The 26,908-nt window shown below is 43.8% G+C and overlaps 1 protein-coding gene across 2 annotated transcripts; it reads right to left on the reverse strand.

Moving 5' to 3' along the window:
* Positions 1 to 567: 567 nt before the first annotated feature.
* On the reverse strand, positions 568 to 18,397 carry Znf287 (zinc finger protein 287). 2 transcript variants are annotated; one of them, XM_021176325.2, is made up of 6 exons: positions 18,198 to 18,397; positions 14,734 to 15,346; positions 13,978 to 14,081; positions 11,725 to 11,851; positions 11,273 to 11,359; positions 568 to 3,105 (listed from the first exon to the last, which is right to left on the reverse strand). In XM_021176325.2, exons 2-6 carry the CDS (start codon positions 15,125 to 15,127, stop codon positions 1,529 to 1,531), a joined length of 2,289 nt encoding a protein of 762 aa, XP_021031984.1. In that variant the 5' UTR covers positions 15,128 to 15,346; positions 18,198 to 18,397; the 3' UTR covers positions 568 to 1,528. The 2 variants fall into 2 exon arrangements, with proteins under 2 accessions (XP_021031984.1, XP_029340109.1); XM_029484249.1 differs by lacking the exon at positions 18,198 to 18,397 and having other exon boundaries at positions 14,738 to 14,802.
* Positions 18,398 to 26,908: the final 8,511 nt, after the last annotated feature.

The following is a 26,908-nucleotide window of genomic DNA, read 5'->3' on the forward strand; positions in this document are numbered from 1 at the left end:
TCTTCCTTTTATGGTGTTTATGCCCCACGGACTCAGTTATCATTTTGTGATTCCTGATTAATGATCATTTCTGCACCAAGGCTTTTTTCCCCAATGAAATGTTTTCCTACCACGTTAAGTGTAATTTTAAAATTTTACTTCTAATTATTCCTGAAAATGATTTTCTTTCTAGCTCCTTATAAATAGCCTAATTTTCTGTTTTTACCACTATTGTTTCCTTGGATAAAGTGGGTGCAATTATATTTCATGTCATGTGGGCTGTTTGCATACTCTCCCTTTTCACTCCTTTCCACCCTGGCTTTCTCTCACCACTTCTGCACTGGACCCAAACCCACTCTCCATCACTCATTCTCACGTTGCTTATATCTTTGTTAACTGAAGTGGTTCAATCAAGAAGTCTGTGTTAGGGCTGGAAAGATGGCTCAGTGGTTAGGAACACTGACTGCTCTTCCAGAGGTTCTGAGTTCAGTTCCCAGCAACCACGTGGTGGCTCACAACCGTCTGTAATGGTATCTGATGCCCTCTTTTGGCATGTAGGTGTATATGCAGACAGAGCACTCCTACATAAAACAAACAAACAAACAAAAAAAAACCCATGACTATTAGTAACAATAACAACAACAACAATAATAATACCAAGTCTGTGTCCTGAGCACAGTAGGCTCTCAAGAAGTGTGTGCCAATGGAGGAAATAGCTTTTGAACAATAAGAACCATAGGAAAACGTGTCATTTTAACAGCCAGGTGGGGGGGAAAGGGGAAACACCATGCCTGTCCTTTTTCCTTCAGGGTGACACTGGATGTCAAAACCACGTGAAACTAAGTACACTGTTGTACTACAGATGACTTTCGGCTGGGGTGTTTAACCTGTGTCTGAGTTCGTACACGTCTAGGGCTTTGGATATGCTGGTCCCCTATCCCACCAGACTGCCTTTTCTTCCTATTCACGTCTACAAAGTGTAGTTAGCAGTGGTCACGCAGAAACCTTTTAAGAGCTTTTCAGGTCTTTCTTTTCCTCGAGCTTTACTTACTGGCTTCACATGGAAGTTGTAATGGGAAAAGAGGGAGCAAAAATTGGGACCTTTTCCTTACTTTAAGGCTTCAAAGATAGGATGAAGCAAAGGCCCCGAAGCATCTGCCCTCTTCCCTATAACGTCAGGCTTACTCTCTTGTGTGAGACCCCCTTGACAGGTGTTTTCCCAAGGCGTACTCCTAAGGCCTCAATAAAGCAGACTTGAAATATACGAAGAGTTGAAGAATCACAGGTTATGAATTGCCCTTTCCTAGTATTTCTTTCTGGAATGAATTCAAGTGATACCAGATAAAAGCTAGCCAGTTGATGGAGCTTTGAATCTCACAAATAAATCTAAATGGATGAGAGCCATTTTACCTACCACTTCTGGTACTTTCTGACACTGTGGTATCAAGCCTATTGCACGTCTTTAGGTTTCTTTTAGGTATTTTGACAGAGCACACAATGAAATTTAAGCAATCAAGTTTTAAAGCATAAACAAAGTGTCTCATATCTGTCAATTGCGATGTCTGGCACCCGTATGAACCCGCTGATGCTGAATAAGATTGGTACTCTGGGTGAAGGCTTTCCCACATATACGGCATCCGTAGGGCTTTTCTCCTGTGTGAATCCTCTGGTGTTGGATAAGGCATGTCCTCTGGCTAAAATCTTTGTCACAGTGACTACACTTATATGGCCTCTCTCCAGTGTGAGTCCTCCGATGTTGGTTAAGGGACGAGGAGTAGATAAAGGCTTTCCCGCAGTGCTGACATTTGTAGGGCTTCTCGCCAGTGTGGACCCGTTGGTGCTGAGTCAGGTTTGCACCCTGTCTGTAGGCTTTCCCACAGGTATTACACTTAAAGGGCTTTTCTCCATTGTGAATCCTCTGGTGCTGGGTGAGGTGCACACTCTGGCTGAAGGCTTTTCCACACACACTACATTTGTACGGTTTCTCTCCAGTGTGTGTTCTATGATGCTGGGTAAGGTTGGCGCTTTGGCTGAAGGCTTTCCCACACACGTTGCATATATAGGACTTCTCTCCGGTGTGGGTGGTCTGATGTTGGATGAGGGTTGAGGAGTGGGCAAAGGCCTTCCCACAGGCAGTGCATTTGTAACACTTCTCTCCAGAATGGATTCTCTGGTGTCGGATGAGGTAAGTGCTCTGGCTGAACACTTTCCAACACTCGTTGCACTTATACGGCTTTTTCCCAGTGTGAATTTTCTGATGCTGGAGAAGGTGCGTGCTCTGACTGAAAGTCTTCCCACATTCATTGCATATATAAGGTTTTTCTCCAGTATGAACTCTCTGATGATTAATCAGTGATGAACTATGGCTAAAGGTTTTACTGCACTCCAAACATTTATACGGCTTCTCTCCAGTGTGTGTCCTTTGATGGATGGTGAGGTGCGCGCGCTGACTGAAGTCTTTCCCACAGTCCTCACATTTGTAGGGTTTCTCTCCAGTGTGAATTCTCTGGTGTATAGTCAGGTGTGCGCGCTGACTGAAGGCTTTCCCACACTGGTGGCATTCGTACGGTTTTTCTCCGGTGTGCATTCTCTGATGTGCAATGAGAGAGGAGAGATGCTTAAATTCTTTACCGCATTCTTCACATTCATAAGCTTTCTCTTTGGCATGGTTATCTCGGTGTGCCAGGAGTGAAGGGTATTTTCTAAATTGTTTCCCACAGACATTACAGGAATAAGGCTTATCTCCAGGAAGTATTTTGCCACGCACGACAACACCAGATGAGGCATTGCTGAACGGTGGCTTGCTTTCATTATACAGAGCAGTTTTATCGTCCGACGGGGTATCAAACTGTACCACTAGGTCTGTGTGACTTTCAAAAGTCTCTCTATATATGTCACATTTGCTAAGGAATTCTTCTGTAGGGTCTTCTTGTGAAAGCTCTGACTTCACACTGAAGCCTTCCTCATCTACGTGGATCTTCCCGAAGGCACACACTGGCGGACTCTCTATGCTGTCATCGTTGTCGTCGTCATAGGAATCTTCCAGTTTTACGGTTTGGGTTCCGTCCTGCTTGAGTTCAGGGAGATGCTTTGCTGGGGACTGTGCCTGAGCTATAGGTTCCCATTCTGGAAGAAAAGAAAAAGACACTGACAGTCTCATTCTGTTTAAAAAGGAGACAATATATATGGATAAAATAATATCTAAAGGTTATAGTTCTGATAACTCCATTTTATGGCCCTTAAATATTAGGAAAGGAAAAACGAATCCTTAGAAAAGAAGGAGATAAGTCACTGAAAATGGAGAGGCTCCTTCCTAGTCAGCATGGTATACAGTACATAGGGGAGGCAGGTGACAGTGTGAAGAGAAACTTAGGGTGCAGGGAATAATTTGTATATATGATGGTCTCATCGTATATATAAATCACGCTGCTTTATTATTTTATCTTCCAATCTATACTCACAATCAATAATATTAATAATGATAATTTTGTTTTCTTTTTGAGTCAGGGTCTCTCTATGCAGCTTTGTTTGTCCTGGAACTCGCTCTGTAGACCTGGCTGGCCTTGAACTCATAGAGATCCACCTGCCTCAGCCTCCCCAGTGCTGGGATTATAGGTGTGTGCCACTACAGCAGGCTATCATATAATATTCTTAAAGTAATCTCATGGAGTGGTTCTACTCTCAATTATCCAGCAGCCTTAAACAATGGTTCTTGAATCCAGTGTCTCTGGACTAGCAGTGTAAATTCACCATCACCATGCAAGTGAGCTGGAATTAGTGGGTCCCACCTCCACTTACTTAAGAGAGTTTGACAGTGAAGTTGAAGGATTTGTTTTATAAAGCACGGAAAGCTACTTTGTTCTTCAGTAAAACGGGAGGACAAGCAACCTAAAAACGAAAACGAACCCTCTCCCCACAAAAGAGAGTTCAAAATACCTGCTCTTGGTATTTCCAAAATATCTGGCCCTTTCCCTTTCTATATCTCCTTTATAGCTCATATTAGGTTTAAGTTAAAGTTGAAAGCTCATGAAAAAAAGTTGAAAGTTGACACCATGCTAACCCCTGACTGTCTGTTCCTATGGTGTTTTCTACCCATTGAAAGAGATCCTTGTGGCTCACGTTGTGTCCTGCACAGCACTCCTCCCTACAATCTAAACAGAGAGGGGAATGGATGCAAGATTAACTTGTCTTCCTTAAAGGCCACATGGCTGATTATCAGCACTCCCAAACCCTCCAACTTACACAACCATACAACTTGGTCTTCTATAGTTATTTCACAAGTTTGTGCGTTTCTTATAGTTTCAACTTAGATGTAAACTCTGGAAATAGGTTCTATCTTCTTGACATTTCCTTCAGAAAGTGGCCCAAGATGCTGGATTTTGTGGCCAGTTAAATGAACTTGGAAAAATGATAACTTGTTTATACAAAATACAAAGAAATCTAACCCCAAACTTGGCTGTGAGGCACTTAAGTATTCGTTTACTGATACCTGCTGCTGCCAAATTTCCAATATGATGATCTAAACCAAATTTTACATTACACCTATATGAAGCCAGGTGGGAATTATGTAACTTAAGTCTTGGTCGTATAATAAGATGAATAATTTTTTTTCAAAAGATTTATTTATTTATGTGACTTCACTGTCACCGTCTTCAGACACACCAGAAGAGGGCATCAGATCCCATTATAGATGGTTGTGAACCACCATGTGGTTGCTGGGAATTAAACTCAGGACCTCTGGAAGAGCAGTGAGTGCTCTTAACCCCTGAGCCATCTCTCTAGCTCCGATAAATTTTAATATAGAAGAAGGTACTGGACAGTTCAGGCACCAAATGCAGGTCAAGGTATAATCACTGTACAAGTCTGTCAGTTCCACAGGGCAGTATGTGGCCACTGAAGATGAGACTGGTGCTTGTCTGAGCCAGGGTCCGGGTGGAGTAGGGCATGCTGGGTACACTGGTGCCTCGTGAAATAAGGGAGGCCTAGGTACAGCGAGGGAGAGCTGTACAGGACACAGAGGGTGAACAAAGGTAGGTGGAAACCAGCACACGGAGGGATCCAGAATTGATCTCTCTAAAGACACGCCACACGTGTCACACACACAGATGCTGAGGTCCCAGAATCACTGAGGGCAGGAGCCACAGGTTCAATTTGTTCCCTTACTCTGCTTGAATTTACAAACCATTTTCACCACTTTTATTGCAGAGCATGTCTAGGAAATGTCAAATGAGGCTGTGACATCATGACTGACATGAAGACGAGGTGGGAGAAGACTCACTCTGATTTTCAATAAGTTGCACTGACTTTTCTGGTAGTTAGTGCTGGAAGTGTAGTTGTATTGATTTTTTTTTTAATAGAGGAAAAAATTTTAAATGATAACTCTCAAATTAGGATGTTATCCTTTCTCCAAAGAACAAAACAAGAGTGGATTCAATAATTATGTACATAAACAAAAGAACCAGCTGATCTTAGAAGCTCAGTTTAACTTCTGTGTTATCACAGGCTTCAGTATCTACAAACACCTAGAAAGTACTCAGAAAACTCACACACATGTATGCACACACAGATACACACACAGATAAGGACACACAGATACACACAGACACACACACAGATACACACACAGATACACACAGACACACACAGACAGACATACACACAGACACACACAGACAGACAGACACACAGACACACACAGATAAACACACAAAGGCACATACTGACAGACACACACAGACACTCACACAGAGACACAAACAGATACATACAGACAAACAAGCATGCAAGCCATCCCACACCACCCACTCAAACAGACAGTGATTGAACCCAGGTTCTCATGCATTCTAGATAAGTGCTCTACCACTGAATTACACCACAAATTATAATTAAAAACTCAAAGCAAAAGCCCACTGGTGTACTGTGATAATATAAATACATTTAAGCAAATCAGTCTATTAGAAATTCAGGAACCGAGACCACAAATCAAGGCTTAAGAATGTTTATATAACTATCCAGAATGGTCGTCTAGAAGTGCTATCTATTGGTTAATAAGGTCAAATAGTGGTCTAGCAGTTCCAAAAAAGGTATCAGTTTTGATTGACAGAAGCCGCAGCAGAGATGGTGTGATCTGCATTGAGTCTCCCAGAGTGGCTAGGTCCTGTTCAAACATCAACCATAGGAGTTAGAACTGGATAAATGCCTCAGCAGTTGAGAGCACTTGTTGCTCTTGCAGAGGTTCTTAGCACCCACACGACAGCTTACAACCACCCTTAACTCCTGTTCCAGGGGATCTGACATCGTGCTCTGACCCACAGAGACCAGAGACACACAGTACACGTACCTGGAGGCAAAACAACCATACACATTAAATAAACAAACAAACATGGCAGTACACACCTTTAATCCTAATACTTAGGAGGTGGAAACAGGTGGATTTCTGTGAGTTCAAGGACAGCCTGGTCTACAGAGTGAGTTCAAGGACAGCCAAGGCTACAGAGAAAAACCCTGTCTCAGAAAAACCAAAACCAAAACCAAAACCAAAACCAAACCAAACCAAACCAAACCAAAACAAAAAAGTTATGACACAGTAATGTCCACTGAAGAACAAAATTATTATTCACAAAATACCCATGTTTCAATTTTCTTTATGTATGTATTTTTTAGACAGGTCTTTCTATGTAGCAGGGGTGGTGATAGTGGCAATGATGGTGGTATTTCTCAAGACAGGTTTCTCTGTATAGTCGTGGTTCTCCTGGAACTCACTATGCAGACCACCCTAGCCTCAAACTCAGAGATCCACCTGCCTTCATCTCCTGAGTGCTGAGATTAAAGGCAACTGCATCTGTGGCTCCTCTCCTCAGTGATTTCGGGACCTCAGCATCTGCGTGTGGCGTGTCTTTAGAGAGATCAATACTGGATCCCTCTGTGTGCTGGTTTCTACCTGCCTTTGTTCACCCTCTGTGCCCTGTACAGCTCTCCTTCATTGTACCTAGGCCTCCCTTATTTCACGAGGCACCAGTGTACCCAGCATGCCCTGCTCCACCTGGACCCTGGCTCATACAAGCACCAGTTTCATCTTCAGTGGCCACATACTGTCCTGTGGAACTGACAGACTTGTACAGGCATGACCTGCATTTGGTGCCTGAACTGTCCAGTACCTTCTTCTATATTAAAATTTATTTGGGGCTAGAGAGATGGCTCAGGGGTTAAGAGCACTGACTATGCTGGGCAGTGGTGGGGCACGCCTGTAATCCTAGCACTTGGGAGGCAGATGCAGGTGGATTTCTGAGTTCAAGGCCAGCCTGGTCTACAGAGTGAGTTCCAGGACAGCCAAGGCTATACAGAGAAACCCTGTCTCGAAAAACCAAAAAAACCCAAAAAACCAAGAGCACTGACTGCTCTTCCAGAGGTCCTGAGTTCAATCCCCAGCAACCACATGGTGGCTCACAACCATCTGTAATGGGATCTGAAGAGGGCATCAAATCCCTGGAAAGCTACCTACTTACATCATTCCCATTGCTACCTACTAGTCAGGTGTGCAAACAATGATACTTAGTCCCTGGCAGACTCACTGAACACACCTTGATTTCCAAGATGATTCTTCATTAAAATGAGTTAGGGCTCGGGGAGACATTCCAAGTCTATAATAAGCCCAAGTGAGCATAAAGATGTTCTGTGCCAGAAGCAGGACACACTCAGAGACCAGTGGGCCTGAAGGTCCCACTATAGAAACTGGGAACAACTGAATATAAAACAAAACAAAACAAAACAAAACAAAACAAAACAAAAACCTCCAACAAAACCCAAGAGAAACTAAAAACAACGACACACCCCAAGAATTAACAGACTAATAATACCTTGAATTTGTAAAAATTTGTTTAGTGGATAATGGTTCACACATAGACACGTGATAGGAAGAAAGAGAGGCAGACTTACATAAGAATTCTATTTATCATGCAGAAGAGATGACTAAGTTAGGAAATCACTCCTGTGCATCCAACACAACACAGGGAATGTAACCGTCACGTGGCCTCGGGATCAAACTTCACAAATTATTACAGGGGAAAACCCCACACCCTTAACCCACACAACTGCATTCTCCAAACTGATCATCACCAAAGACAGCAGTGGTTAAGATGGAGTGGCTGAAGAAAGACATGGAAAGTAACACTGACTTTGAAATACTGAGAGCAAAGATGTTTAATGTGAGACCAGGTACGGTGGTGCACACTTTCAATCCCAGCATTTGGGAGGCAGAGGGAGGGGCAGGTAGATCTCTGAGCTGCAGCCAGCCAGGTTTACATAGTGAATTTGAGACCAGGTAGAATTGTATAGTGAGACTCTGTCTCAAGCAACCAACAAATAAACAGTCAATCAGGCAACAGGCAGTTTAAATTAAATCTATCTGTGAGAAAGGGGAGAAATCGGGATCACTCTGTAAAAAAGACTATCTTCGATTCATATTTTTATCATAAAATTATGATCATAAAAGACTTTTATTATTATAAAAGACTAAAAAAGAGGGGGGGGGGAGAAAAAAAAGGTCTATACATAATGGAAGCCAATACGGAGATTTCTCAAAAAAACTAAAAGGTATGCCACATGACCAGCTCACCACTTCAGAGTACACACCCAAAGGAGCCTATGTCCTGGTCATCTCCGCTCGCTCACTGCTCTTCCTTTCACACTAGCAAGGAAATGGAGTCAGCCTAGATGCTCACCGACACATGAATGGTAATGATGATGTGGGACACGATGGAATTCCATCAGTTTGTAGGGAAATGGATGGATCTGGAAGACATACTGAGTGGGGTAACCCAGGCTCAGAAAGACAGACACCTCTGGTAGAGCTTTCTCTCATCAGAGACTCTCAGCTTCTAATTGTTTTCCTTTTCATTTATTAGAAAATTAACCGTGTGTGCACATGTGTGCATATGTGTGCCTCAGACATGCATGTGGAGGTCGGAGGACAATTTTGTGGTGCCTGGTATTTCCTCCTATCTTTAGGTGACCTAGGGTCAGGTCGCCAAGCTTGTGTGGAAAACAATTTTACCCACAGTGGCATTTTGCTGGCCCCTTAGCTTCTAGTTGTTAAACATGCATCACATATAGATGTGAGCAATGGCCAGGGAATTAGAAAGGGGTCCATGAGGTGGGGAGAGTCACAGGCCACATGAGCTGTGAAAGGGAAGCGGGGTGCTCGGAGGGTGGAAGAGCACAGTGGAGAGAGGAGAAGAAGGGATAAGGGATGAGAACGACCAAAGCTAAGTGTGTGAGAAAGCATCAAAGGATGTTCTCTGTAAGCTGAACAACCAACCAACCAATCAACCAACCAACCGGAAAGAAGGGACCACAGGAACCAGTCAGTAAGGGAAAGGAGCCTGGGGACAGTTAGTTACACATTAGAAGGGATGAGAGACAGGAGCTAGCAGGTGGATGAGAGCCGGGACTGATAGGGCATCCTTGAGATGCTCAAATGAGCAGGAACAACTCATGACTCCAAATGGGTGGGTGTTCCATGAATCAAGCTTCCGACTGTTCTACAGGTTTGTCGTCCTTCAAAACCAAGTGATTGTGAAGGCGGTAAGAGTGGGTGAATAAAAAAAAGAGAAAAAGAATGAGACATCTCTTTACACACTTGTTTCTTGTTTTTGAGACAAGTTTTCTCTGTGTAGCCCTGGCTGTCCTAGAACTGACTCTGTAGATCAGGCTGGGATCAAACTCAGAGATCCTCCTGCCTCAGCCTCCCAAGTGCCGGGAGAACTTTTAAAAGAAGGTTTTTCAGACAGGTTCTCAAACCGCTCACCCAGGATGGCTCTGGATTCACCATCTTCTTGCTTAGACTCACGAGTGCTGGAATTGTGGGTGTGTGCCACCACGCCCAGCTTCAACGAGTTTCAAGATATGATTGATGCCTTGAGAAAAAAACACTATCCTTTTTAAAGTTTGTTTTCACTGCTGGGGAACAAGCTCATGTCCCTGTGCATGCTGGGAGGTGCTCCTCAGTGTGTTATAGGCCCGGTCATGAAAAGATTTTTATCCTGACTTTATATGAAAAAACCCATATCCCATGTAAAGAAGCGCAGAGCCAGGGACACAGCTATAGGATCAAACCGGGTTCTTATTCTGCAAACATAAACCATTATTTAAGAACCCAGCGTTTGTTCTGGAGATCAGCAAGCTGTTCAAGGTTTAGACCGACTTCTGCTTGTCTCACGGCACTGTACTGCCGGGGTCATGGGTGTGATTGATAGCCAGTGTTTCTGAGGAGACAGAGGGACCGAGTGCTGTGTGTAGCGTGACACTTTGTCTATACATAGACAAGGGGTTTGTTGGTTAATAGAGTAAAAGAAACTAAAATACCAAGGGAGTCTTAAATGTTTTTGTGACTGTCTGTACTTGCTTTCGATGATGGCTGATCTTGGTTGTCAACTGACTACACCCGGAATCAACTAGAACCTAAGCAGCCATACATGCCTGTCAATTTTTAAATTTATTTTATTTTATTTTTATTTTTGAACTGGGCCATTTGAAGCGAGAAGACCCACCTTAAATCTGAGCTACACTTTCTGGTAGCAGCCCACATAAAAGGCCATTGAAGAAGAAAGCGTTTGCTTTTTGCCTACTTGCCCTCTCCCTCACTGACAAGTTTACCTGTTGCTGGGACAGTTCTTTGCTGGGATTAGAACCAAACTCTTCAGGAGTCCAATATACACTGAAGACAACAGCTCTCCAAAAATTCTGTGCAACTGCAACACTATACTGGGATGCTGAGACATCCAGTGTCATGGGTTGAACAACTACTGGATTCTTGGCCTTTCTGTCAGGAGACAGTCATTGTTGGACTACCCAGACCACAACCCGTAAGCCACTCTAATAAATCCCATATATATAATTCTATCTATCTATCTATCTATCTATCTATCTATCTATCTATCCATCTATCTACCTATCTATCTAAAATCAGTCAGTTCTGTTTCTTTAGAACCTTGACTACTACACATTTATATATTGAGGGAGGGGGAGCGTGGCACAGTGAACCCCTCGAGATGTTCTTAGAGTTGGAGTCTAGGGATCTTTGAGAATAAAACAGAGTGCAGACACTGAAAAGGGCATAAAAGAGCTCAGCAACCCTTCCTGAAGACTTCCCATAAGGCAGCAATGCCGACAGCCCTGAGTCCCGGACCAGCTGGGGGCCCTTACAGAATCACCTCCCCAGGCTTAGAAACCAAACGCTGACAGAGTGGGACGTGGATTCTTCAGTGTAAAGCCATGTGCTGGCTGTTCTTCTCACCTGGATTAGGGCCTTCTACAATTTCTTTTATCACCATCCACGGCTCTTCTAAGACGGGGATCACAGTTGGCCTGTACACAGTCAGTCCTGGTTGGGAGGAACAGAAGGAGTTTGTCCTGAGGTGAGGAGCTAGGAGCCTTCATCACCTGATTTCTGCTTGGGCCTCTGTGGGGAGACAATGGCTCGTGGACCCAATAGGAGCACTAATAGGAGCACTAGGTGTGAGGCAGCAGCCAGCGGCAGTGCAGTACTGGGCACCGTACTGCTCACTGGCCTGCCCAGCACGCCTTTCTTTTGGGGAGCAGTAGACATGACCATTTTTGTGCTTGAAGGAGACTTCTCACCACTAGACTGTGTTTTCAGTCTGGTCCTCCAGGAGCCTAACCTAATGTTTAGTGAGGAGGGGCAGGAAGACACTGGGTCAAGCCTTTGGGGAGAAGAATAGATCTTACCTAGAGAAACCATGTTCCAATAGTTCTGTAAAGTCACAGTCTTATACAATTCCTTCTGAACAGGGGGCATCAGTTCCCAGTCCTCTTGGGTGATGTCCACAGCCACATCGTTGAATGTCACCAAGTCCTACAATATCAAACATAACTTAGCTCGGCTGAAGAACGATTGAGGGCAGAGACAGTGGTGACACTGCCTGTGTGGCTGTGCTGGGTGTGTGTCACAGAATCTAAGTCTCATCCTGCTCGGTGTGGTGGCCCACACTGTAACACCAGCATTCAACAGGCTGGGGTAGGAGAGCCCAAGTTCCAGGCCAGACTGAGCTACATGGTGAGACCTGTCTTAACCAACTAACCAAAGTTCAAAAACCCTCATCTGGTCTATGACTGACTCCACAGTATCCTTCAAAGGTCCTTAAAGGGACATCTAAAAATAAGGTAGAATGTATTGTTTTCAGCTGGTACTAGCATATGCATTTGGTGGCTCCATCTTAAAGAAGAAAAGGGCCGGGGGCACAGCTCAGTGGTAAAGCACTGACATGTGTCTAGTGTGTGTGTGTTACATAGAGAAGGGGCGAGGGGGAGGGAGAGAGAAAGGATCATGCCTGTCATAACGTGTAGGTCAGAAGGCAGTCTTAGCTGTCAGCCAGCCATCACCTTCTACCTTCTTTGAGACAGGATCTCTTGTTTGCTAGCTGGCCTGTGAACTTCCAGGAATTCTCCTGTCTCTGCTTCCAATCTTGGCCATAGGAGCTCTGGGTTTATGGATGTACATGATCACATCTAGCTTTATGTGGGGTCTGGGGATCCGACATCAGGATCTCATGCTTGTGTGGGAAGCACTCTGCCGACTAAGCCATCTCTCAGCAACAGGAGCAAGGCCGAGAACTAGATGACAGAGGTGATTTTGCCTTAAGAATTAAACTCAGCGTGCTGTAATGGAAAAGTCCACAGGCTCTACAGCGACATGCAACGTCCACTCTTTTCATTCCGGCGGAACGGCTGCATCTGTAGACACATTTACTGGAGAGGTTACTCTCGCTTTTTGTTCTTGTTAAAAAAAAAAGTGTTTTAAAGGCAGAGTCTCACATGTAGCCCTGTCTGGCCTGGAACTCACTGTGCTGAGCAGGCTGGCTTCTTGAACTCACAGAGATCTGCCTGCTCCTGGTTCCTTGGTGCTGGGATTAAAGCTGTGCACCACCAGGCTCTTTATTGCTCTGGCTGACTCCTTTTCTCAATTGTAACTTGAAAAAAGATTACATATTTTTGAGTCAAGGTCTTAGTGTGTAGCCTATGTTCTCCTTGAACTCACGACACTACCACCTTAGCTCTGCCCAGCTGAATACAGAGAGAGTAGAATCATATTAAGTTTCTAATTTAGAGAAATGACAGATTTGCAGCTATTCAAGGGTTTCTTTTTTTTTTAAATGTCCTATAAAATGACAAAGGACATTAAAGTGCTGTTAAAATCCATACTGTGCTTAGTTCTACGTATTTTCAGATTCTCTTTTGAGTGTGTGCGTATGTATGATACTGGCTAAATAATCTTTTATTTTGTTTTATCACATGGTCTTTACATAGGATATATTTTTGTATGTTATTTTCTAGAGCAGCCCATTTCTAACACATTTTCCTGTGATTTTTTTTTCCTCATTTTCCAAGTAAATATCTTTATGTCATCTATAAAGAAGTAATGGTTTGGGTACCAGAGGCTTTCCAACTTTAGGAGATATCTAAATCTTTATCTATATCTATATATCTTCCAAGAAAATCCTCCTCTCAATGTTGTTTGAGTTGTTATTCCTTAAAACGAGAGACCACCAAACAGAAGATCACAGGATATACAACCTTTACTTTTTAATGGATAAAAACATTAGCAACCACTACTATAATCTAGGATAACCAGGTATCTCATATTTAGTGTGTGTAATCTAAAAGGCAAAGTCTATTTTCTGGCATTGAATAACTTAGGCCAGGGGTGGTTAAGAATCTGTGTCAAACCACAGATTCAATAGCAGAGCCAAGAACCCAAACCCAGAGACTGGTTGTGGGGCCGGTCTCTTAGCCTTCACACAATACTGCTGACTAACGTCATAGCGAGGAGGACGAGGGAGGGGCATGAGCTTCCCGAGGGAAACTGGGGGGGTCTGGGGTTTGGACGGGGCCTTTGAGGGCTCATCAGTTATAGGCCCAGGACGAAATGTCTTCATACACTAAGAAGCAACTTTAAAACCACAGAAGAAAAGTCAGACTCACTTTGGTCACCACGTCACTGAGCCACCCTGCCTGGGAAGCAGGGTTGGGGTCATGGTTGGGGTCATCTTCTGGGGTGTCTTGGGGGAGGGCAGAACTCTGAGGAGCTGGGAAGACAAGGATGGTTAGTCTGTGTGCACGGCCCACGACACACTTTACCAGACATCTACACTTCCTTAACGTAAGAAGGGTCTACACTTCCTTAACGTAAGAAGGCGAAAGACACTGAAAACTTCGCTAATACTTCAGCGTCCGAGGAAAGGCCAATGATTTGGCCTATCCTATCAATGCAGACTTCAAAACTAAGCCTGCCCTGGCACTATATGCAAAAGCCATACTTCTCCATTATTTTTGTCTGTTTTGGTGGTGCTGGGATTGAACCCTGAACTATGTACGTGCAAGGCAAGCACTGCCAGGCTATAGACATCCTCTGCTCTCTAAATCTCTGATACAAAGTTGTGAGTTGTCTCAATACATGAATGCTTTTAGGATACTTTCTATTTTGGGAGTATGTATTTGTAAAGCCCAATTCATAATGCTAATGGCTTATTAGCATAGTGGTGCAAACCTCTGTAAGTCACAGTGGTCCCAAGCACTCTGAAAGGGGACACGATGCAGGAATGGCCCTCATGTTAAAGTTCATTACATGCTGACCTTTATTCTCCCGTTTCATTGAAGAGGAGGGGCTGTTCTCAGAAGTGCTAGGTGTCTTCTCTAACTACCCAGGGATTCTACCCCTCTCTGGGGCACAATTCTTACCTACTTCTTCTTCTTCTTCTTCTAGGATCTGAGTCAAATCCTCCACCAAAGCCACCACTTCTTCGCTGCTCTCTGGGTACTGAGAATTTACCCAAGTCCTAACCTCCCCTGGCAGGATGCTCAGAAATTGCTCCAGCACCAGCAACTCCAGAATTTGTTCCTTGGAATGAACCTCAGGTCTCAGCCACTTCAGGCAGAGCTCTCGGAGCTGACACAATGCTTTCCGAGGACCCGCCACATCTGGGTATGGGAAATTTCTAAAATTCCGTCGACAGGTTTCAGTGTCGCGCAAGAGTCTTGAGGTGAGTGTCTGCTGCTCAACACTGCAGGGTCCCTTCTGGATCTTGTCTGGCTCCCACATTAGAAGGACTTGGGAAAGTGAAGAATTTGCCATCTTCTCTCTTGAGGCTAACACTGCTACAGACAGGAGAACCTATCTGACAGAATCCTTTATTTTTCCAGAATTGAGCCAACTGTTTGAAGTCTCATGTGACAGTCACAACAATTTTTTCCCCACAAGGGCTGCTGAGGCCAGGTCCAGAATGGAACCACGATAAAAGTTAGTATGTTGTAACAAATTCTGAGTCCAGAACTTGCAAAGATGAGCAAGACCCTGAAACACAAGAATTGTCTTAGTTAGGGTTACCATTGCTGAGATGAAACACCTTAACCAAAAGCAACTTGGGAGGGACGAGTTTATTTGGCTTACGCTTCCACATCACTGTTCATCATCAAAGGACAGGACAGGAACTCAAACAGGACAGGTACCTGGAAGCAGGAGCTGATGCGGAGGCCATGGAACAATGCTGCTTCCTGGCTTGTTCTCCATGGCTTGCTCAGCCTGCTTTCCTATAGAACCTAGGACCACCAGCTCAATGAAGGCCCCACCCACAATGGGCCGGGCCCTCCCACACCAATTGTTAATGAAGAAGATGCTGTATAGTCTTGCCTACACTGCAGTCTTATAGACGCATTTCCTCAACTGAGGTTTCCTCCTCTGAGATGATCACAGCTTGTGTCAAGTTGACGTAAAACTAGGCAGCACAAATGACCTCTTGTCAGTTTGACACAAAAATGCATCACTGTTAAGCCACGACCTTTCCCTTATTCATTCCCAAGATCACACATTAATATCGACATCACAACATAAAACACTTTCAAACTTAAAAGGTCCCACAAGTGTTACAAAATCAAACACTTTATTTTAGTCTCTCTTAAAATCCAAAGTCTCTCAACTGTGGGCTCCTATAAAATAAAAGATAAGTTACTTTCTTATTTCAAGAGGAAAGAACCAGGAAATAGTCATAATCAAATCAAATCAAAGCCGAACTCTGTGTAAATAACTCAATGTCCAATGTCCAATGGAATCCGTTCACAATCTTCTGGGCTCCTCCATGGGCTCCCCCAGAAGGCCTGGGTCACTTCTCTGGCTCCAATCTCTGCAGAACACACCGCTTGTCCTTTAGGCTCCAGCTGGATTCATACCACTGCTGCTGATGTCCTTGGTGATCACCCCATGGTACTGGGTTTCCAAAATGCTGGGGTCTCTTGATGAAACTGGACTGTATTTTCACCAATACCTTCTGTGCTGGCTAGTCTTATATTAACTTGACACACAAACTAGATTTATCTCAAAGGAGGCAACCTCTATCGAGAAAATGCCTTTAGAAGATCGTATAGGGCAATTTCTTCATTGGTGATTGATGGTGGAGGGCCCAGTTCATTGTAAGTGATCTATCCCTGGGCTGGTCATCTTGGGTTCTAGAGGAAAAAAGGAGGCTGAAAAAGCCGTGAGAAGTAAGGCAGTAAGCAGCACCTCTCAAGGCCTCTGCATCAGCTCCTGACTCCGGGTTGCTGCTCTGTTGGAATTCATGTCCTGACTTCCTTTTATCATGAACAGCAACATGGAAGTGTGTAAGCCAAATAAACTCTTTCCTCCACAACTTACTTTTTGGTTGTGGTGTTTCATCTCAGCAATAGAAATCTTAACTAAGACAACCTCTTCTGGGAACTTCTTCAGGGATCCCAGCCCTGCCACACAGTGCTAAGCCTCAGATGCTTGCTGTGACTCTCTTATGCCATCAAAACCAGTACCATCTGAGTGACTCTTACCCCACTAAGCTTGGCAGCCAGAATGAGGTATAATCTTGTCTCCCTCTGAAATATAGCTTCTTGGGCTGACCCCGAGGAAACACTTCCCAGAAGACTTCACCTCAGTGACACTGGTCTCTTTTTAGTCATAGCTGACTATTCAGTTCAAGATGACCAGACACCAAAGATTCTTCACACAAAAGGCCAAGTTTGCGTTTCTCTCCTGCTCCTAACATCCTTCTCTTCCTAGCTCCTACAGAACAGCTCACTGAGCTCCAACACTCAACGAGTTTTCTAGCCTAAAGTTCCAATGTCCTTCTACGATCTTCCCATAACAACATGGCCAGGACTGTGACAGCAATACCCTCCTTCTGGTTCCAATTTTTGTCCCAGTTAGGGTTACTACTGCTGTGATGAAACACCTTGGCCAAAAATCAATCTGGGGAGGAAAGGGTTTATTTGGTTCATGCTTCCACACCACTGTTCATCATCAAAGGAAGTCAGGACAGGAACTCAAACAGGGCAGGAACCTGGAGGCAGGAAGTAGCTCTCAGTCTTATAGAGGCATTTCCTCTATAAGATGATCATAGCTGTGTCAAGGTGACATAAAACTATCCAGCACAAGAATGGCCCATCAGCTCAAGCATTTTTGGTGTTCTCATACACACAGAAGCAGATTCCTCGGAGTGCAGAATAAACACACAGGATTTATCCTGGTCTTCTTTTCCTCTATCCTTGAATTTAGAATACATTCATCCCTGAGCGGGACAGAAGCGTGCGCGCGCGCAAACACACACACACACACACACACACACACACACACACACACACAGGATGTGTGTTTATTGATGGTGGTGTTAGAAGCAATAATTTAAGGAACCATGAGCAGAATGGTTAATTTCTAACTTGTTGAAAACTTATTACCTTGCAGAAAGAAATGTTTCAATCTCAAAGTCACTAATATTCCGGATGTTCTCAGCAACAGAGCAAATCTGTGATTACTGGGCCAAACTGGAGGTTTCCAAACAATCTCATAGGGGCGGGGCCAAGGCAATCTATTTATTTGCCTTGCATCGTCTGCTCTACTCCCTGAGCAGAGAAGACAAGCTTGTTAGGCTGTGATTGGAGGCCGTCTCAGGAGCTTCCTCAAGTGTAAACCGAAAGCACGATCCACCTCTCAAAGCCAACCTCACAAGTATCCCGACACGGAGAAGAACCCACAAGTACTTGTTTGGGGTTCCAACTCCCAGCCTAGCTCATCCATAGTCATGCATGCCCTGAGGAGATGCGCCCGCCTTGCCTCCAGCCGCCTCCCCTTCCCAGCCTGCCCCGGGCCGGCCTCCCTGTGGACATTCGCGCTCGGACCTCAGTACCTGTCACTCGGGCCCCGTCGGCGCAGCCCGGGCAACAATGGCGGCGGCGTGGCGGGAGCCTCCGTGGCAGGCTCGACTCAGAGCTGCATCAGGGGCTCAGCTTCACCGCTTCTCTCCCTGGGAGGAGCCGGGAGCCGGCAGTACACGCTCATTCCAGCCCGGTCCCCAGAGGCCCCGGCCGGAACCCCTAGCTCCCGGGCTTCGCAGCGACCTCGCCTCGGCGCCACTGCGCATGTGCTAGTGGAGAACGCTGCTTGTCCGTAGAGCCAATGGGAAGCCGAACCCGAACCTTCCCATCCCGAGCCCCAGGCCCTGGACCTGTCTCTATGGCAACCTCGTCCACCCATCACCATGACTTGCCTGTTAGCAACAAGGTTTCGACTGGAACTTTAAAGTTTACCTGGTCAGAACAGGCCTGGCAGATGACTTGGATGTCAGGGCTGCAGTAGTAGTACCTGGGAAACCATTTGGAGAGTAAAGCCGGATTCTTACAACGCAGAAATAGACAGGCATCAAGTATGTGGCTTGTGGGAGAAAAACCCACAGTGCTCTTTCTAGATGGACTGTAGTGCATAATTCGTAATGGCTCTGATTGTCACCCCTAGAATCCGACACTGAGACCTCCAGATTCAACTAATAGACAAATTCTCTGTCTTTAACATTTCTCTTAGCTCCTTCTGTTCTGTGGATTCTTTAGTTTGGTTTTTTGATGGCATCCTGGACTTCTTGGACATCGTAATACTTATTTAAAAAGTCCTTCTTGAATTTAGGTACAGTAGTCAACCTCGTCTCCCATCCTTGATAGTCTTTTTTCTGCCTGGCTGAGTCCATTGGTGATGTTTCTATTGTTTTTCTGTTCCACTCACTGAGTTTTTAATTTTTAGCATTTCTGTGTGGGCTCCCTCCCTCCTCAAAATACTGATTTCTTTCCCTGCTTATGTTCACAAAAACAAAACAGGTTAGATTCACTGGGTCACCAAAACCAAACACAAAAGTAGGAGAGAGATGGATCTCTGTGAATTTTGAGGCCAGCCTAGTCTACACAACCAGTTCAAGGCTAGCATGGGCTACATAATGAGAGGAGGAAAAGGATGAAGAAATGGATTAGTGGTTATGAGTGCTTATGATTCATACAAAGAACCTGGTTTCAGTTCCCAGCACCCACGTGATGACTCAAAATCTGTAACTCCAGTTCCAGCGGATCTGATGCCACTTTTGACTTCCACAGTCTCCTGTGATACACATACACAACACACACACACACACACAATTAAGTAAATTCTAAGAAAAATAACTAACATTATAATGTACAGCTTTGAAAACAAGCGAGAAATACCAACCAGTCAGTAATAGGAGAAAAGAAGTCAAGATTAGGGCAGTAATTAATGTTGATGGACATTAAGCTGACTCATGTTCCTTGTGCTTGTGAAAGGAGGAACAACAAACACAGATGTACAAGCACATGCACAGTAAAGTGCAGATGCCTTTAGGTGTGTGTCCAGGAGTGGTATAGTCAGGCCATATGGTGGAAGATCTATCTTTTTATTCTTTGAGATAGGTGTAGCCCTGGCTGTCCTGGAACTCACTCTGTAGACCAGGCTGCCCTCAAACTCAGTAATCCACCTGCCTTATTTTTTATTTTTATTTTTATTTCTATTTTTATTTGATAAGCCTCTGCATTGATTTCCAGAGTGCCTGAAGCACATTACATGCTCACCAACCATGGATAAGGTAGCCTCTTTCTCTGCAACCTTAAAAGCATTTGTTGACATTTGTTTTCTTCCAATAGCTATTCTGACTGGAGTGAGATAGAATCTCAAAGTAGTGTTTTTCTGGTGGCTAAGGAAGTCAAACACATTAAAAAGTGTTATTGGTCATTTTTATGTCTTCTATTGAGAATCAAGTTCATTGGCCCATTTACTGCCTGGTGTTTAATTTCTGCACAGTTCTGTATATAGTCCAGACTAGTGGTTCTCAACCTGTGTGAGTTGTGACCCTTTGGGGGCCGAATGACCCTTTCACAAAAGGTCGCCTAAGACCATTGGAAAACACAGACATTTACATTATGATTCATAACAGCAGCAAAATTACAGTTATGAAGTAGCAATGAAAATAATGTTATGGCTGGGGGTGGGGGGGTCACTACAACATGAGTAACTATATTAAAGTTTCACAACATTAGGAAGGTTGAGGACCAGTTTGTCAATTTCTGAGCCTAATTTCTGTGCCATTCAGAAATTTCTTGCATAAACCTATATCCCAAAGTGTTTCCTCTATATTCCTTTAGCGGTTTCAACAGTTGTGATTTTTAAGGTAGGGCCTTTGATGCCATTTGAACTGATAATTTGGTTTGTGATGAGAGATCTGGATATAATTTTATTCTGAAGATGAGTATCTAGTTTTACCAGTACCATTTATTGAACAGCGTGTCTATGCCTGTGCCCTCTGTTATGTTTCATTGATGTATGTTTGTTTTTGTCACTATGGCTCTGTTGCATATTTTGAAGCTAGGTCATGTGATAATTTTGTGTCTGTCTACTTAAAACCGATTTGGCAATCCATGGTTCTTGCATTTCCATATGGACTTTATGGTCCCCCGGATTCCTGTGGAGAATGTCATTGGTGTTTCAACTGTGATTGCATTTCATTTGTGGATTAGTTTTGGTAATGTGACCACTCCCACGATGTTAGTTCTGATGATTTTTGAGGATGAGAGGTTTTTCTGAGACAACTCTATGGTTATTTTTGTAGTTGTTGCACCAGTTTATACCCCGACTGTCTTAGCTAGGGTTACTGTTCCTGAGATGAAACACCATGACCGAAAAGCAAGGTGGGGAGGAAAAGGTTGATTTAGCTTACACACTTCCATATTGCTGTTCATCATCAAAAGAAGTCAGGACAGGAAGTCAAACAGGGCAGGAACCTGGTTGCAGGAACTGATGCAGCAGCCATGGAGGGATGCTACTCAGTGGTTTGCTTCCCTTGGTTTGCTCAGCCTACTCTTTTCTAGAACCCAGGATAACCAGCCCAGGGATGGAGTCAGCCACAATGAACTGGGCCCTCCACCATCAATCACTAATTAAGAAAATGCTCTAAATCTGGATTTTTTTTTTGAGGTCAGGTTTGGCTTTTTATTGACACAGACACAAAGGCAGCTGTGGTAATGGGGAGAGACACAAAGGCAGAAATCACACTTCCTACATGGAGGCCTCAATTAGACAACAGAGAGGCTGGGTCCCTTCCTCCACACTCCCTCTGACAGTGGCTGGAGTTAAGAGCTCTCTCTAATCCAAGCTCAGAGGCAGCAGGTGACCCCCACCTAGCCTCAAAGGTCCCCACTTTGGCTCTAGTAGCCCTTGCCTTTTTAACCAGCCTTTGCCCAAGCTCCTCCTCCCCCACCACTGTAAACAAAGTTTGTGGCTGAACAACAGAGCTGCCTCCAGGCTCTGGGAAGGCAGCAGCCTCCCTATATAGCAAAGGAAATGTGCTTGGATTCTCCCTTTGTTCCCAGAATGAGATCCAGCAGCGTCTCCCAGAACTCTGGCTGATCCTCTGCCTTTCTTCTCCACCACTGACAGAGACAGGCCAGGCCACAGACTATAGTAAAAGCAATTGATCCCCCCCAGGCTAGAGCTGCCCCCTACTCTCCCGACCCCTAGCACATACACAGATTTTTTGGCAGTGTTGGACTGGAGAGGATTAGACTTCAGCTCCAGCAGGACGAGGAAGGCACTGGGGAGAAGGGTGGAAAAGGAGACAGAGATAGGGCTGCCCCCCCCCCCCCACACACACACACAAGCACAGGTTTCCCGATGCTAAGGCACTGAGACAAATCCAGAGACCTCAGTGAAGGGAGGGGTACTGGGTACCTGAGCTAGGTACCAGAGCCTGAGCTAGGGAGTCCGTCTGATTCCTGCCCTTGCTATAGGAGGCAGCAAACTGGAGCTAGAAGAAGTCTAATTGTGTGTACAACGTTGGGGACAGGAGACAAGGTTGGATACTGATCAAGTTCAGGGGTGGGCCTCATCGGTCTGGGCTGCGTGGATTCTACGGACACACAGGTACATGTGGAGACACAGGTACATGTTGGACTCACAAAGATTAGCCCCACATCCTGAACTGACATATAGATTCTTTGGGTGGGGGTGGGGCAGGAGGAACAGTGAGGCTGAGGTGGAAGCACACAGGATAGGGCAGGGAGGACTGGCTAACCTTGGCACAAAAGTAGCATGGTAGGCCCAGGGAGTGGGTGGGGGGCAGGAAGCAGCCAGCCTCCTGCTGACACCCCCCACCCTCCCCTTGGCAGGGCCCAGACATCCAAGTTGTCACTTCCCAACCTCTCCTGAGGGCAGGAAGTGGGAGGGAGAGCAAGCTCAGAGCAGGGAAGCAGTCATCAGCAGGGACCTTTTCTGGGTGGAGGGAGGGTAGAGGATGAAATGTGTGAGAAGCTGGTGGGTGGCGAGATGATTCAGAGGGTAAGAGCACTTCCAAAGGTCCTGAGTTCAAATCCCAGCAACCACATGGTGGCAAGCCACCACTGGTAATGAAATCTGACACCCTCTTCTGGTGCTGTCTGAAGACAGTTACAGTGTACTTATTTACAATAATAAATAAATCTTAAAAAAAGAAAGTAATGTGAGAGGCTGGTGGGCAACACAACAGGGCTTCCCATCTTCTCCCTTCCCAACTCTCAGCCGCTGGCCCTAGATCTCCTTCTCAGGCCCAGGAGCCAGGAGGACTTTGCCTACGTTTTTCTTCTGCATCTGCTTCATGGCATCGACCAGACTGAGTCAATTCGCGGTTTGATGTGGCCCTGATTGTATAGATGAACTTCACCGTCCAGGTAGCCCAGGCGGAGCCAGTGGAGGCTGCGGGTCGCTCACCACCTCGACTTGGGGGACGCAGGGTGCGAAGGCACACTCTCGCCATGTCCATTCCAGGTACCCACGGTGCTGCTTCCCTCTCCGCGGACATGGCTAGACTCCCGATGTGCTTTGCCAGCTGTACAGAACCGGTGCACAGTTGGGGACAAATCTAGATCTTATGGGGGCATTTACTCAACAGTGGTTCCCTCCTTTCAGATAACTAGTTTGTGTGTCAAGCTGACATGAGACCAGCCAATGCAACTACAATCTCTTTATCCTCAGCCTCACTAACGTTTTTTTGGTTATCTTGATTGCGGCCATTCTGATTGGGGAAAGCTCAGAGGAGCCATAATTTATATTTTCATAATGATTAAGGATCTAAACAGTTTTCATATTTGTTAGGAATTTTTTTTTGAAATCTCTGTTCAGTTCAACTTTTATGATTAGCTTGGTTGCTTTTTTGATGTTTAATTTCTTGAGTTCTTTGGATATTGTGTACATTTATCTTCTATAAGGTAGTGAAGGATTTGCCCGATCCTTTTCACTCAATGCTTTCCTTTGCTGCACAGAAGTCTTACTTTCATACGGCCCCATTTGTTGATTGTTGGCCTTTTTTTTTTTTTTGTGCAGCTGGCATCCTATATAAAATGCCTAACTGCATACTAAACACTTATTTTTTTTAAAAAAATGTAATTAAAGTTTTCCCCCCTGATTTTGGAAACAGGGTTTCTTTGTGTAGCCCTGGCTGTCCTGGAACTCGTTTTGTAGACCAGGTGGGCCTTGAACTCAGATATCTGATTAAAGAGCCATGCCTGGCTCTAAATACTTACTCTTATACTGAGAGATAAGCATAGCTCTCACCCCTCATCGAAGAGCTTGCTTTTGGAATAGATGAATCATTACGAAAACCACAACTGATCCAAATGCAGGGAACAACTGGTTATAGGGAGCCCGGCCTCTGTGGATTCATCTACAACACGATGCCTGGCCTCAGGTCTCAGGGAACATTGCAGCTAGAGGCAGTGGGAAGAATGCAGGAGCCAGAGATCACGAAATCTGGGCAAGACAAAGAAGCTTCACATGATGTCTCAACCACCTTGCTGCTTAAACAAGGCCCCGAACAAAGATAGCAGCAATGGACATGCTTAGAAAGAAGAAATCTCAGGGGTCCTCACCTTTGGGGAAACAAACAAACAAACAACACAGACAACTAGGAAATACTTAGGGAAGAATTAGTCTTACCCAGGAATGAGCCCCTTTAATTGGTGATCAAATACCAAGTGGGTAGCCTTGGAATCACATACATACAAGCAACACTAAAAGAACTCAGCAGGATTTACACACACACACACACTGTAACAATAGCAATGAAAGAAAAAGAGGCCATGTGTTTGGAAGGGAGTAGGGAGTGGAATGAGAGGGGATGGAGTGAGGAAAGGAAGGGGAATGATCTACCTATATTTTAATTTAAAAAAAATTGCATGACTGTAGATGTGTGGTCTGCATCCTCTTGTCTAGTACATGGCCGACCTGTCTGCTGCTGTGTAATCCTCTGCTGTATTTGTTATGACTCTGTAGTATAGCTTACGGTCAGATATTAGGATACTGCTAGCGTTATTCTTCCTGTTCAGGGTGATTTTGGCTGTACAGCTACTTTTATGTTTTCACATGATTTTTTTTTTTTTTTTAGAATTACTTCTTTATTTTATATGTATGAGTACTCAGACACACCAGAAGAGGCATCAGATCCCATTACAGATGGTTGTGAGCCACCATGTGGTTGCTGGGAACTGAACTCAGGACCTCTGGAAGAGCAGTCAGTGCTCTTAACCACTGAGCCATCACTTCAGCCCCCACATGATTTTTTTTCTTTAAGTAGGGTCTCATCCTGAAGCTCTGGATATCTGGGAACTTGCTGTATAGATCAAGCTAGCCTTGGACTCATAGAGATCCCCCTGCCTCTGACTCCTGAGTGCTGGGATTAAAGGTGTACACCACCACACCTGATACTCTATATGATCTTTTTGGTATCATTAATATTTATTTTTTATTTTTATTTTCTTGAAACGGTTTTATTGCTCATTTTTTGTTTTGTTTTTTGTTTTACTTTGTTTTTTGTTTTTCTTGAAATGTTTTTATTATTTTTCTTAATTTTTTATTATTTAAATGCATTTTATACATCAAACATTAATAATATTGAGTATTTTGAAAATCAAATAATACATAAAAATTTGTTCAACTTTTATATTCATATCCTTTGATACCTTAAAAAATATCATTAGTGAATATTTAATACTATCCATAATTGAGGATCCTGTATCTAATGTTCAATACTAAATTTTTTCAAAGCATACAAAATATTCTTTGGGAATTAAATATAATAAAAGAGCATAAAATATTAAAAGTGAATCATTAAGAAATGTATTCAAAAGCCCTTATATGATACCACCTGACACAGTGAGAGAGTATTTAAAATGGATTATATATCTGTGTACATTGTCTAATAATCAGTTTCTTAAAAAAGATTATCAGTGTTTCTAGGAGAGAAATTAATATTTTAATTAAGATTTTAATATTTTCAACTGTTAATATTCAACAAACAGAATAATTATTTTAAGATATATTTCATTGTTATGTCTCCCTTTTTATTTCTGATTTTATTAATTTGGATACTGTCTCTGTGCCCTCTGGTTAGTCTGGCTAAAAGTTTATCTATCTTGTTGATTTTCTCAAAGAGTCAGCTCCTGGTTTTGCTGATTCTTTATATAGTTGTTTTTGTGTCTATTTTGTTGATTTCAGCCCTGAGTTTGATTGTTTCGTGCCTTCTACTCCTCTAGGGTGTATTTGCTTCTTTTTGTTCTAGAGCTTTCAGGTGTGCTGTCAAGCTGCTAGTGTAAGCTCTCTTCTGTTTCTTTTTGGAGGCACTTAGAGCTATGAGTTTTCCTCTTACCACTGCTTTCATTGTGTCTCATAAGTTTTTGTATGATGTGTCTTTATTTTCACTGAATTCTAAAAAGTCTTTAATTTCTTTCTTTATTTCTTCCTTGACCAAGTTATAATTGAATAGAGCGTTGTTCAGCTTCCATGTGTATGTGTGCTTTCCATTGTTTTTGTTGGTATTTAAGACCAGCCTTAGTCCATGGTGATCTGATAGGGTGTATGGGATTATTTCAGTCTTCTTCTATCTTCTTGTATCTGTTAAGGTTTGTTTTGTGACAAATTATATGTTCAGTTTTGGAGAAGGTATCATGATCTTTTGCTTTAGGATGAAATGTTCTATAAATATCCGTTAGATCAATTTGGCTTATATCTTCTGTTAGTTTCACTGTGTCTCTGTTTAGCTTCTGTTTCCATGATCTGTCCATTGCTGAGAGTGGGGTGATGAATGTGTGCTTTGAGCTTTAGTAAAGTTTCTTTTATGTATGTGGGTGCCCTTGCATTTGGAGCATAGATGTTCAGAATTGAGAGTTCATCTTGGTATATTTTTCCTTTGACCAGTATGAAGAGTCCTTCCTTATCTTTTTGATAACTTTTGGTTGAAAGTTGATTTTATTCGACATTAGAACGGGTACTCCACCTTGTTTCTTGGAACCATTTGCTTGGAAAATTGTTTTGCAGTCTTACTCTGAGGTAGTGTCTGTCTTTGTCACTGAGGTGTGTTTCCTGTATGCAGCAAAATGCTGGGTCCTGTTTACATATCTAGTCTGTTAGTCTATATGTCTTTTTATTGGGGAATTGAGTTCACTGATGTTAAGTGATTTTAAGGAAAAGTGATTGTTACTTCCTGCCATTTTGTTGTTAGAGGGAGAATTATGTTTGTGTGGCCATCTTCTTTTGGGTTTGTTG

Source organism: Mus caroli, chromosome 11 (genome assembly GCF_900094665.2).
Source record: "Mus caroli chromosome 11, CAROLI_EIJ_v1.1, whole genome shotgun sequence".
Lineage (NCBI taxonomy): Eukaryota > Metazoa > Chordata > Mammalia > Rodentia > Muridae > Mus > Mus caroli.